The sequence below is a fragment of the Heptranchias perlo genome, chromosome 18 (genome assembly GCF_035084215.1).
Source record: "Heptranchias perlo isolate sHepPer1 chromosome 18, sHepPer1.hap1, whole genome shotgun sequence".
Classification (NCBI taxonomy): Eukaryota; Metazoa; Chordata; class Chondrichthyes; order Hexanchiformes; family Hexanchidae; genus Heptranchias; species Heptranchias perlo.
In genome coordinates, this window is record NC_090342.1 from 24,215,444 (window position 1) to 24,227,911 (window position 12,468).

Sequence of the window (12,468 nt, forward strand, 5' to 3'; positions counted from 1 at the left end):
TCACTGTAATTAAACAAAAATGCCATTAACTTTTCTCACTCCAGTTAGCATCATTACTCACGGTGACTTCAAATTCATCTTTATCGAGAAAACTCCAGAACGTATCTAAAGAGGAGGCGATTTTCAAATACTTTATAAATCATTCTAATTCAGGAAAAAACAACAAAGTAAGGTAATAAACAATGTTCAGAATCTTGTAAAAATTTTGGAAATATTGGTTTGATTAATATTGCTTTATAGGGATTTATCAAATTGTGCATTATCTAATCATACTTGGTTTAACAATTTTAACTGTTGTATCTGACTAAATATTGGTCAGTTTAAAACCTAGCTACAAGACTTTGTTGCACAGAAATACTACTAAATGATAAATACTGAATGTAAAGGGAAAAAATCTGCTATTTCACTTTAGTGTCCATGGAATAATGAATGATGAAGAATTAGTTACAGACGAGCACATTTTCTCATTGATTTTGAGTTAGTTTGTACGTGATTGGCAAGTCTAAAACCCAGCAAAGCACTGAAGTACCTCTATAATTTTTCTCATTATCTGTTATTTTGTACAATATGCACTGATTAATTTTCTCTTGCTTCTGTCCATGATAAGTGATCAGTATTATTATAGCAAGGTCACCAGAAATGAAGAACAGTAAGAAAGTATTGTCACGAGTGTAACAGCAAGATGCTTTTTAATTTAAGAATGTGCAGTTTACATGAACACTACTGGAAGAGTGTCAGTCATTATATGGCAGTGATCTAATCAAGGGGTTCAGATGATACCAAAAACACTGCAAAAAAGAGTTCCAACAGTTTGTTGATCTGAGCTCCAAAATTGAATTAGTCCCAATAATCTTGATGGACATCCAGTGTTTGTCCATAATAATCGTTTATATATTTTTTTAAATCATGTCACTTTTTTGATGTACATAGGACCCCATATAGTTATTTTAGAAAAGGAATTCAGAAATGTAATTGATAGGAACGGTGATTCTTTTTTTAAAGGATTTTTAATGTTTTAACTGTCATGCTTTTTCCTGATGTCGTTAAAAGATTTCTTTAATTTTCGTAGTTCGATTTCAACTTTTGGTGATGTAGAACTGTTTCTATATGGGCTTGAACTTGAACACCTTCAGGAGTTATTTGAGGTGCATTTTTTTCATTTTCTTGATAACTGAAAATATTTTTTTAACGTTGATCGGTATTTTGTATAGCCATTGAGTTATCTATTAAAATGTTTTGCATTGCTGTCTTGCTTTTTCAATTTTATATTTTTTGAAGATTTTTGATGAATGTCAAGCCATTTATATACGCTCAAGTACAGGCAATCCTCATTTCTAAAATGGGGTACAAAAAAAGTAGTTTTTTTATGAGAGCTATCTTTTCAAGGCTCGAGGTCTTTCATAAATTACACAATCGAACTCCATCTGAGACCAGTGCAGAAGTTGATTTGTAAAAGGTTGCAATAGCTTCTTTAATCAAACAGAAGTATCTAATCTATATGATTTGTTAGGCTATCTTTAAAGATAGAATTCAGGTTTAATTAATTATGGATAGGTTATGGATAACTGTAATTTAGTTGTATGTTAATATCCCCCCCACTGGAGTTTAACCCCATGCTAGTAAAAGAGAATATCTATATAAAATATACTGACTTTTTAAAATGACTTCTGTTATCACTTTCTAAAGGAGAATGATGTATCTTTCAGAGGACTTCTGACAATGGGGAAAGAAGACCTTGAAAAGGTTTGCTCACAACAGTTTTTAGTTAAAGAACAATAGTAATCATATGTCTTTGCAATACAGAAGTAAAGAAAATGTTGATTCCTCCTGATCTCCTTTGTAATTATTCACAATTAAGAGTTCTGTGATATTTTAAATCTTTCTAATAAAGTATTTTAACACTTTCCAATGTTGAATACAATAGGGCTGACCCTACTATAATCTCTGGAACGGGGGGAAGGTTCCCTCATTAACATTGGAATGATTGGTGTCCATGCCGCTATGGGCACAATGGATACCCAGAATTTTGGCATTGTTAAGCCGGTCTGTTCCCTGGTCTAATTTGCGGACTTTGCGCCTTGTTCCCAACAGTCTTCCACCAGGAGTGCACCATTCAAGGCCCATGCAAATTCAACCAATTTGGCTTAACTGGAAGAAGTGCAATTAGGCCGCTTTCCTTTATTTAGGTCATAAATCACTTAATTCATTTGTTATACCATGCTATTAGAATATCACTGTTAAAAAGGAGAGCAGCTATGATCAGTATAATCAAGATGGATACTATGAGCTTTATTTGCTGAAAGATGTTTACAGGAAAGCCATGTATAATAGTTGGGTGAAGAACTGCAAAAATTGTCTGTTGATCAAAAAGCTTAAAGAAAGGTCTATAGCTTTAGACGGGAAGATACAGGATCTTACAAGAGTAGATGGAAGTGAGGGAATTATCGAGGACAGGTGAAAAGTAGTAGGCTCGGTGAATGTCATTACAGATCAGTGAAATGGCATGGATAGCATTAAATGTCGAAAGTAAGTCATGGATCAGAGCTAAAGACTGGTGCAACCAAGGATAGAGTTACCATGAAATAGAGACGCGTGCTGAGGGAAATCAAGGAAATGGGTGTTGCATAGAGTCGGATTGGTAAAAGTAGCAAAAAAAAAGGTAAGAAAGCCAGAGAAGCTACCCAAAAGATTACAATAACGAGCAAATGCCAGACTCTATTCAAGGCAGAAGAAAACAAGGTCACAGACGTGGCTGCCAACAAATCGGAGGAGTTAGCTTGGACAAAGACATAGTTTGCAAGCCACAGTCAGATTGTAGAGACTCTTTGCTTAGGAAAGAGAATAACCATGTGTGTCCAGACATTGTGGAGGAAATTTAAATAATGACATCCATGGAGGATAGCAACCACAGAATGATCAAGTTCAAGACAGTCAAGGATTCAGAAATGCCAAAGACCAGGATCCAGGTAAGTAACTTTGAAAGGATCAAACTCAAAGAAATGAGGGAATAACTTAAGCAAATTGACGGGGGGAGGAGGGTGGGTTGTGCAACAGTTCAGTAGAGCAAAAGTGTAACACCTTAAAAGGCGTAATACTGAGCATACAGGATAAATAAATATCCAGAATCAATAAGCACAGACTAAACAAATGGGACTTACAAATTCGAGTCTGCTATAAATACCTTCTTGGACTCGATGGCATTAATCACTCCCTTAAGCATCTTTCTTTTATGTGGGTTGACTCACTGCCCTACATCTACTGTAGCGTAACCCTGCAGTTTAACAAACTACCCACTCATGATCTCCACCAGATCTTCACGTCTACTTCAAGCTCTTTAAAGGCGGACCAAGCAAACACTTGGTGAGATGAGGCTCGATGCAAATCAGTGAGCTGCTTTATTTCACAGTAAGGTGAACATACAGAACAGCAATGATTGGACTCACTTAATTTCGTACAAAGTGTGTTCACAAAATAAAGAACCCACCACGCTACTCCACATCAATGGGGTCAGCTTAATTAACTTAAACTAGATGGCTTCTAACTATCCTTCAGCACTTTTAACATCTTCGCCTCCACGAAAGCCTTCACAGCCTTTCCTTTAACAAAACTGACTGCCTTTCCTGCCTCCTTTCAAAAAGCCCTGATTGCTGTCTTATGTGCAATTATTCACAGCTATGGAGTCAAAGACTTTCCAACACAATGGTTGTGAGGTGTTTTCCAATTGCTGACAGTCTAGTGAATTGCTCATTATAAGAACATAAGAAATAGGAGTAGGCCCTACGGCCTCTCGAGCCTGCTTCGCTATTCAATAAGATCATGGCTGATCTTCTACCTCAACTCCACTTTCCCGCCCTATCCCCATATCCCTTGATTCCCTTAGTATCCAAAAATCTATCGATCTCAGTCTTGAATATATTCAACAACTGAGCATCCATAGCCCTCTGGGGTAGAGAATTTCGAAGATCCACAACCCTCTGAGTGAAGGCATTTTTCTTCATCTCGGTCCTAAATGGCTGACCCCTTGTCTTGAGACTATGATCCCTAGTTCTAGACTCCAGCCAGAGGAAACAGCCTCCCAGCATCTACTCTGTCAAGCCCTCTAAGAATTTTATACATTTCAATGAGATCACCTCTCATTCTTCTAAATTCCAGAGAATATAGGCCCATTCTACTCAATCTCTCCTCATAGGATAATCCTCTCATCCCAGGAATCAGACTAGTGAACCTTTGCACCCCTCCTAAAGCAAGTATATCCTTCCTTGGGTAAGGAGACCAAAACTGTACACAATTCTCCAGGTATAGTTTCACCAGAGCCCTGTAAAATTGCAGCAAGACCTCCTTACTCTTATACTCCAACCCCCTCGCAATAAAGGCTAACGTACCATTTGCCTTCTAATTGCTTGCTGTACCTGCATGTTAACTTTCTGTGATTTGTGCACAAGGACACCGAAATCCCTCTGACTACCAACATTTTTTAGTGTCTCACCTTCTAAATAAAATTCTGCTTTCTATTCTTCCTACCAAAGTGAATAACTTCACATTTCCCCACATTACACTCCACCTTCTTTACACTCCACCTGCCACCTTCTCACTTAACCTGTCTATATCCCTTTGCAGACTCTTTGTCCTCCTCACAACCTACTTTCCCACCTAGCTTTGTATAGTCAGCAAACTTGGATACATTACACTTGGTCCCCTCATCTAAGTCATTGATATATATTGTAAACAGCTGAGACCCAAGCACTGATCCTTGCGGCACCCCACTAGTTACAACCTGCCAATCCGAAAATGACCCGTTTATTCCTATACTCTGTTTTCTGTCCGTTAACCAATCCTCTTTAATATATTACCCCCAATCCCATGAGCCCTAATCTTGTGTAACAACCTCTTGTGTGGCACCCTTATCGAATGCCTTTTGAAAATCCAAATGTACTACATCCACTGGTTCCCCCTTATCTACCATGCTAGTTACACCCTCAAAAAACTCTAATAGATTTGTCAAACACTATTTCCCTTTCATAAAACTGTGTTGACTCTGCCTAATCATATTATGATTCTCCAAGTCCTTAATAATAGATTCTAGCATTTTCCCTACTACTGATGTCGGGCTAACTGACCTATCGTTCCTGTTTTCTCTCTCCCTCCTTTCTTGAATAGCGGAGTTATATTTGTTACCTTCCAATCCACATAAACCGTTCTAGAATCTAGGGAATTCTGGAAGATCAAAACCAATGCATCCACTATCTCTGCAGCCACCTCTTTCAAAATCCTAGGATGTAGGCCATCAGATCCTGGGGATTTGTCGCCTTTTAGTCCCATTAATTTCTCCAGTACTTTTTCTTTACAAATCTTAATTACTTTAAGTTCCTCATTCTCATTAGACACTTGGTTCCCCACTATTTCCGGTATGTTTTTTGTGTTTTCTACTGCGAAGACAGATTCAAAATATTTGTTTAACGTCTCTACCATTTCCTTATTCCCCTTTATAATTTCTCCTGTCTCTGCCTCTAAGGGACCCACGTTTACTTTCACTAATCTCTTCCTTTTTGCATACTAGTAGAAGCTCTTACAATCTGTTTTTATATTTCTTCCTAGTTTACTCTCGTATTCAATTTTCTACCTCTTTACCAATTTCTTGATCATCCTTTTCTGATTTCTAAAATCCTTCCAGTCCTCAGGCTTACTATTTTTGACAACATTGTAAGCCTCTTTTAATCTAATACTATCCTTAGCTTCTCTACTTAGGCACGGATGGATCACTTTTCCAGTGGAGTTTTTATTCCTCAAGGGAATGTGTATCCATTGAGAATTATGAATTATTTTTTTAAATGTTTGCCATTGCCTATCTATTGTCATATCTTTTAATCTAATTTCCCAATCTACCTTAGCCAACTTGACCCTCATACCTATGTAATTGGCTCTGTTTAAGTTTAAGACCCTAGTTTCAGACTTAACTGCATCACTCTCAGAATTTCATATTGAGTTATCATATTATGATCACTCTACCCCATAGGATCCTTAACTATAAGATTACTAGCTAACCCTGTCTAATTACTCAATACTATATCTAAAATAGTCTATTCCCAAGTTGGTTCCTCAACATATTGTTCTTGAAAACTGTCTCAAATGCATTCCATGAACTCCTCCAAACTACTTTTGCCAATTTGGTTTGCGCAGTCTATATGAAGATTAAAGTACCCCACAATTATTGCATTACCCTTCTTACATGTTTCTCTAATTTCCTGATTTATAATCTGTCCAATGCTATAAATACTGTTAGGGGGCCTATAAACTACTCCACTAGTGTTTGCTGTCCCTTGTTACTTCATAGCTTCACCCAGACTGATTCTACATCTTGATTTTCAGAGCTAAGATCCTTTCTCACTACTGCCTTTATCTCATCCTTTATTATCGGGGCTATTCCCCCCCCACCCCACCCCCCTTTTCCATTTTGCCTATCTTTTTTAAAAGTCAAGGATCCTAGAATATTTAATTCCCGACCTTGGTCACCCTGCAACCACATCTCAGTAATGGCTACTAGGTCAAACCCATTTATCTCTATTTGTGCCATTAATTCATCTATCTTATTACGAATGCTTCATACATTTAGATGTAGCATCTTTAATTTTAACTTTTTACCATTTTTCTCTGATGTGACCATAGCCACTAATGCCCTATTACCTTTGTTAAACTCTCTGTCCCTTCCTGACACACTCTGCTTGTTTTTACCCAAATTGCTAAACTGCTCTATAGCCTTGACTTTTCTCTTTAGACTTATAAATTTATCGTTACCTGAACACGCTCCCCACCGCCTCTTATTCGTTTAAAGCCCTATCTACAGCCCTAGTTACTCGATTCGTCAGGACACAGGTCCCAGCCTGGTTTAAGTGGAACTTGTCTGGTGTCACTGCCCCATGACTTGAAACCCTTTCTCCCACACCACTCTTTCAGCCACGCATTTAACTCTCTAATCTGATTGACTCTATGCCAATTTGGGCGTGGTTCAGGTAGTAATCCAGAGATTATTACCTTTGAGGTTCTGCTTTTTAATTTGGACCCTAGCTGCTCAAACTCCCTCAGCAGAAACTCATTCCTAGTTCTACCTATGTCGTTGGTTCCTATGTGGACCACGACAACTAGATCCTCCTCCTGCTTCAAGTTCTTCTCCAACCGAGAGGAGGGGGAAATAAATTTGGATAGGGCCTATTATTGGGCGGGGTAGCGCAATCCGCTAATACCCCGTGCCCAATGGCCCCTGCGCAGGCAGGACGAGTCTTTCGTCAGGCCTGAGGATTTACCTGCAAGCTGCGTTCCGAATCAGCGTTGAACGAGGATTAAATGCAATTCTCACTTTCCACCAGCAGGGGGAGCTCCAATCTCTTAAAGGCTGTCTTTTAAAAATCTCTTAAAGATAGCTGGTACCTGTTATTTGCTGAAAATAACAGTCTGCTGTCTGAATGAAGATCAGACATCACACATGCAAAACACAGATCAACTCCCGTCCCTATGTTTACAAATTGATGAGTTATGTTAAAACATTGAATAAAGGGTACGCGCTACTAAATCCCACATCCTCCTATCTGCATTCCAAACCTCACCAATCTGTCGATCTGAGTTTGTACCAGGCCTGCGAGAGTGCGTGCGCCAAGGTTCTCTGCTGATGCACCAGAGGCCTAGGTGCAAGAGGTGGACAGAAGGAGGGACATCCTATATCTGCGTGGGGGGGGCAAGAGGCCCTCCAGATATATACCCAAAAGGCAGTGCAGGAAGAAGTTCAATGCTTTGACATGAGTGGTCAACTGTCGAGAGGCGTCTCCTACCAACTACACCACTAGCCGCATCCACTGCTCCACGCACTGCACCCCCATCACCCACATACCAACAAACTCTATCAATAGTCCACTCTTCCAATTGGATGCTACCTCTCACCCTTACACATTACCGCTGGTGCAAGCCGCCCACCCACAACTCTCAGGCCACACACACTAGCAGCTATTCAACCACGACAGGCATATCATCCAGACACATGACCCGCTTTCTTGCAGGAGAAGGTGGCACATTCAGGAGGCAGCAAGTGACAGTGGCATTTAACCCCTCGAGCCTGTTCCGCCATTCAGTGAGATCATGGTGGACCTGTGACCTAACTCCATATACCCGCCTTAGCCCCATATCCCTTACTATCCTTGGTTCACAGAAATCTATCAATCTCAGATTTAGAATTCACAATTGAACTAGCTTCAACTGCTGTTTGCAGAAGATTGTTCCAAACTTCTCCCACCCTTTGCGTGTAGAAGCATTTCCTAACTTCACTCATGCACGTCCTGGCTTTAAATGTTAGGCTATGTCCCCTGGTCCTAGTATTCAAGTATAGGAGACCTCCAAAAACAGTTAGAAATGTCTCGGCAACCAGAAGCAATAATCCAGCCACTAACCTGTAAATCCTGCATGGTCCCTTTAAATAGCACTGGTGGGGGCTCCTCCGGGCACTCTAAGACACGTTCGGATGGTCGGGGTTAAGACTGTGCATTGAGTTGATTGTTAAGTCCCAAAATGCTGTCTCTCACTTTAAATCAACATTGCACACTGATTGTATCCATTTTCTCCTTACTTTACATGCTTCCGGCGTTCGGTATTTGCGCACGCGCTAATACCTATACCAAGATGGCGTCCAGCGCACGTCACGCTGGAAACGTGCATGTGCAGCCAAGCCGCCATCTTGGATGTTGGAGAGGTCGTGTAGCACCGAAACAACGGGCGCCACACGGCCCAATTTAGCGCCCGACGTCCTTAACGCTGGCATCGGGCAGGCAACACAGACTTTGAGACTCCCGGTCACGGCTGCAGAGAACAGTATCTATCCCCCTGACTATACTATCCCCTACCACTACCACATTCCTTTTTGCTCCTCCCACTTGAATGGCCTCCTGCACCACGGTGCTGTGGTCAATTTGCCCATCCTCCTTGCAGTCTTCGTTCTCATCCACACAGGTAGCAAGTACCTCATACAGTCTTTGAGAATAACATCAATGCTCATTAACATCTTACCTATTGTCTCAGCCTTTTTTTTTAAACTTGTCTGAATACATTATGTTTTTAAAACCCAACATTAAAGTAAATCTTTTTCTAAATCCTTTCTGTGGAAAAATGGTCAACAAATCCCAAAACATAATGTATCTCCCTGCCCCTGGGCAGCCCCGGCACCCGTGAGTCCTATGGCTCACTCATGGTCACAGTACACTCCTCATTAGGTGAACAATCACTCCCATGAGCTGCATGGAAATTTGTGCGGGAGACATGCAACCCCCGTGCTTTGCACCTTTGATCCCTTGCACCAATTATAGTTCCAAGTATTGTGTGGTGGGTATGTCTGCACCATCTGGTGGGTTCCAAATTTCATGTGCGGCTCCTGTGGCTAGAATACCACGCACCCCTAGCTTTGTCTTGGGATAGTAGCTGATTGGTGCTCCTGGGTTCTGGGATACCTTCCCTGTCCAGCCGCCATCTAGACGAAGTGGCCACACCAAATGAACAACTCGCTCTGTCTCCAGCTGGGCGGTGTACCATGTGGTCTCCCATGTCTCCCTCTTGATCAGGTAAGACACACAAGGCTATTTAATCCAGAACGAGGTGTGGTGCAGGCCTGCTTCCTGGACAGCCTCTGTCCCCTGTTTGAATGAACACCCTTCCAGGATATGGTCCTCTTTTTAAATTCAGTCTGTAAGGTGAGGTCCCTTTTCCTGAGCCCGCAGAGGTGGTTGTTGAGCTGCACCTCTTTCTACTTCCCCTTAATGTTTACTATTCAGGCTTTCCTGGATTGTGAAACCCCTGGAATTATGTGGCACGCCACTTGCTGCTCCGCCCACCTCCATTGTGCTCACAACTAACCCAGCAAACTCTGACAGAAATTGCCGTACCCCTTTGAATTTCTTCTGTTGTGGGGAGCCCTAGAACTCATACAACTCGGTCAGCGACTTCTGCAGCTGCCTGTGCTGCACAGCATCACCCTGATCTCATGGTCTATGACCTCCTCACTATTGGAACATCAAATAGTATGGATGCATAAACTTGCACTTCTGTGATCTAAATATTCCAGCCAAACTCTGGCCATGTATACTTCAGTGGTTGTTCACAGTTCCTGATGTGGGCAACTTTGCCTGTCACGTAATGATGGTCCTTCACCAGGCTACCATGTATTATTGTGAAGAAGCAGCCAATATCTTGCAACTCCCCTACTTGCATCGTACTCACCATGACCGGCTGATAGTAAGGAGTCAACTTGTACACATCAGTGGTCACCGTAAAACTGGCCATATCATTACCATACAAGCTCACAGGACTTCTCAACTTGCATGCAGGATTTCTAAGAGAATAGTAGTGGTTCATCTTGTGGCGCAACTCACCACATTTAAAACACCTGACATTGTCTTCAGATCTCTGACTTCTGCTTAGCCAGCCCCTCTGGCCTTGCCTGGGCAAGGTGTATAGCCTGGTGCAGAACTATCACATAGCCACCTGTGGCACAAAGAATTAATGGATATTGTTTAAATCTCTCTTCTAAACAATGTCATTCATGTTAGTTTTTAAGTCTCAGAGCACATAGAAACAGGAGTAGGCCATTTAGCCCCCCCCAAGCCTGTGCCACCATTCAGTGAGATCATGGCTGATCTGTGACCTAACTCCATATACCTGCCTTAGCCCCATATCCCTTGATACCTTTGGTTAACAAAACTCTATCAACCTCAGATTTAAAATTAACAATTGAGCTAGCATCAACTGCCATTTGCAGAAGAGTGTCCAAACCTCTACCACCCTTTGCATATAGAAGTGTTTCCTAACTTCACTCCTGAAAGTCCTGGCTCTAATTTTTAGGCTATGTCCCCTAGTCCTAGACTCCCCAACCAGTGAAAATAGTTTTTCTCTATCTACCCTATCAGTTCCCCTTAATACTTGAATATTTCAATCAAATCACCCCTTAATCTTCTAAATTCCAGGGAATGCAACCCTAGTTTGTGTAATCTCTCCTCGTAATTTAACCCTTGGAGAAGAGGTTTCATTGTAGTAAATCTACGCTGCACTCCCTCCAAGGCCAATATATCCTTCCTAAGGTGCGGTGCCTAGAACTGAAAACAGTACTCCATGTGTGGTCGAACCAGGGCTTTGTATGGCTGTAGCATAACTTCTACCCCCTTGTACACTAGTCCTTTAGATATAAAGGCCAGCATTCCATTAGCCTTTTCGATTATTTTCTGTACCTGTCCATGACATTTTAATCTGTATACGTGGACCCCTAAATCTCTTTAGACCTCCACTGTTTCGAGCTTTTCACCATTTAGAAAGTACTCTCATCTATCCTTTTTAGGTCCAAAGTGGATGACCTCTCATTTGCCTACATTGAAATCCATTTTCTGCAGTTTTGTCCATTCATTAATCTGTTAATATCTCTGTAATTTTATGCTTCCATCTACACTGCTTACAATGCTGCCTATCTTTGTGTCATCAGCCAACTTGGATATGTGGCTCTCTATCCTGTCATATGTATAAAAATGTTAAACAAAGCCATCTATACTTATGACTGATGCTTGTTTTAAAAGTTGTTTAGCAGTATTGATTGGGGTTGCTTCCATCTCTGTCCTACTGATAGAATCTTTCAGGTGGTAGATGTGACTACATATATTGAAACGGTGATATCAAGTCGTACAGACCAAGAGGATCCCAAGTTTGATCCCCAGTCTGTTCCAAGTTATTCAGTTTCTGTAGGGACACTACAGTTGTCCTGACCAGCAGCTCTGGGTTAACGAGAGGAAACTGCTGGAACTTCCGTTCCTGAACGCCACCCGGTGACCACTGTGGATATTGAGTGAAGACACTTTGGCTCCACTGAGATGAGCCCAAGTTGACATTCACTGTGAAGTCTCACACATGAAGAATAACTACTTGAGCAAGATGTGATGTAGACTTAACACCGTGGAACTGTACTCCAAAGACACCCTTTTGCCTTCTCCAATTTGTGTTTTAACCTCCAAGATCTCAGATCCACTCCTGAACCACTTAACTGGAAACTGCAATACAGTAGACTTGGTTTTCAGTTAACCACATTACATATCTCATTGAGGTCATCTCTTATAGGTGGGTATAGGTTCAATTTTCGACATGAGAACTGGTAACTTGGCAATAATTTTGTATTTAAACTGTAAAGATGCTAAAAAAAAAGTTAATGTAAAGATTTGTGTGACTTGTTGCCCTATGTTATCGTTTTTGTTTTATTTCCCCTTTTAAAAAAAATCTCTCAATCATGCTGCTAATATTTTAATTACATAAAATAACTTCAGAAAGCTCTCAGTCGCTCAAAGGTGCTTTGTTAAATATACAGCGCAAAGGGATGGGGAAAGAGGGCTGCAGGAGTATTTGTCTAGGTATGAGATGCCCTGCCTCAGTGAATTCAGCTTCCCCACTTCTGGGGACGTGATG

At 41.1% G+C, this 12,468-nt stretch overlaps 1 protein-coding gene across 3 annotated transcripts in view; it reads left to right on the plus strand.

Annotated features, from left to right (window-relative positions):
- Positions 1-12,468, plus strand: part of asz1 (ankyrin repeat, SAM and basic leucine zipper domain containing 1) — an 89,993-nt gene that overhangs the window by 50,610 nt on the left and 26,915 nt on the right. For 2 of the 3 annotated variants that reach the window (XM_068000063.1, XM_068000064.1), the window contains exons 7-9: positions 45-172; positions 1,070-1,145; positions 1,687-1,743. In XM_068000063.1, the coding sequence (XP_067856164.1) occupies positions 45-172; positions 1,070-1,145; positions 1,687-1,743 (261 nt within the window). The remainder of the gene's footprint in view (positions 1-44; positions 173-1,069; positions 1,146-1,686; positions 1,744-12,468) is intronic. The other variant, XM_068000065.1, reaches the window with a different exon arrangement.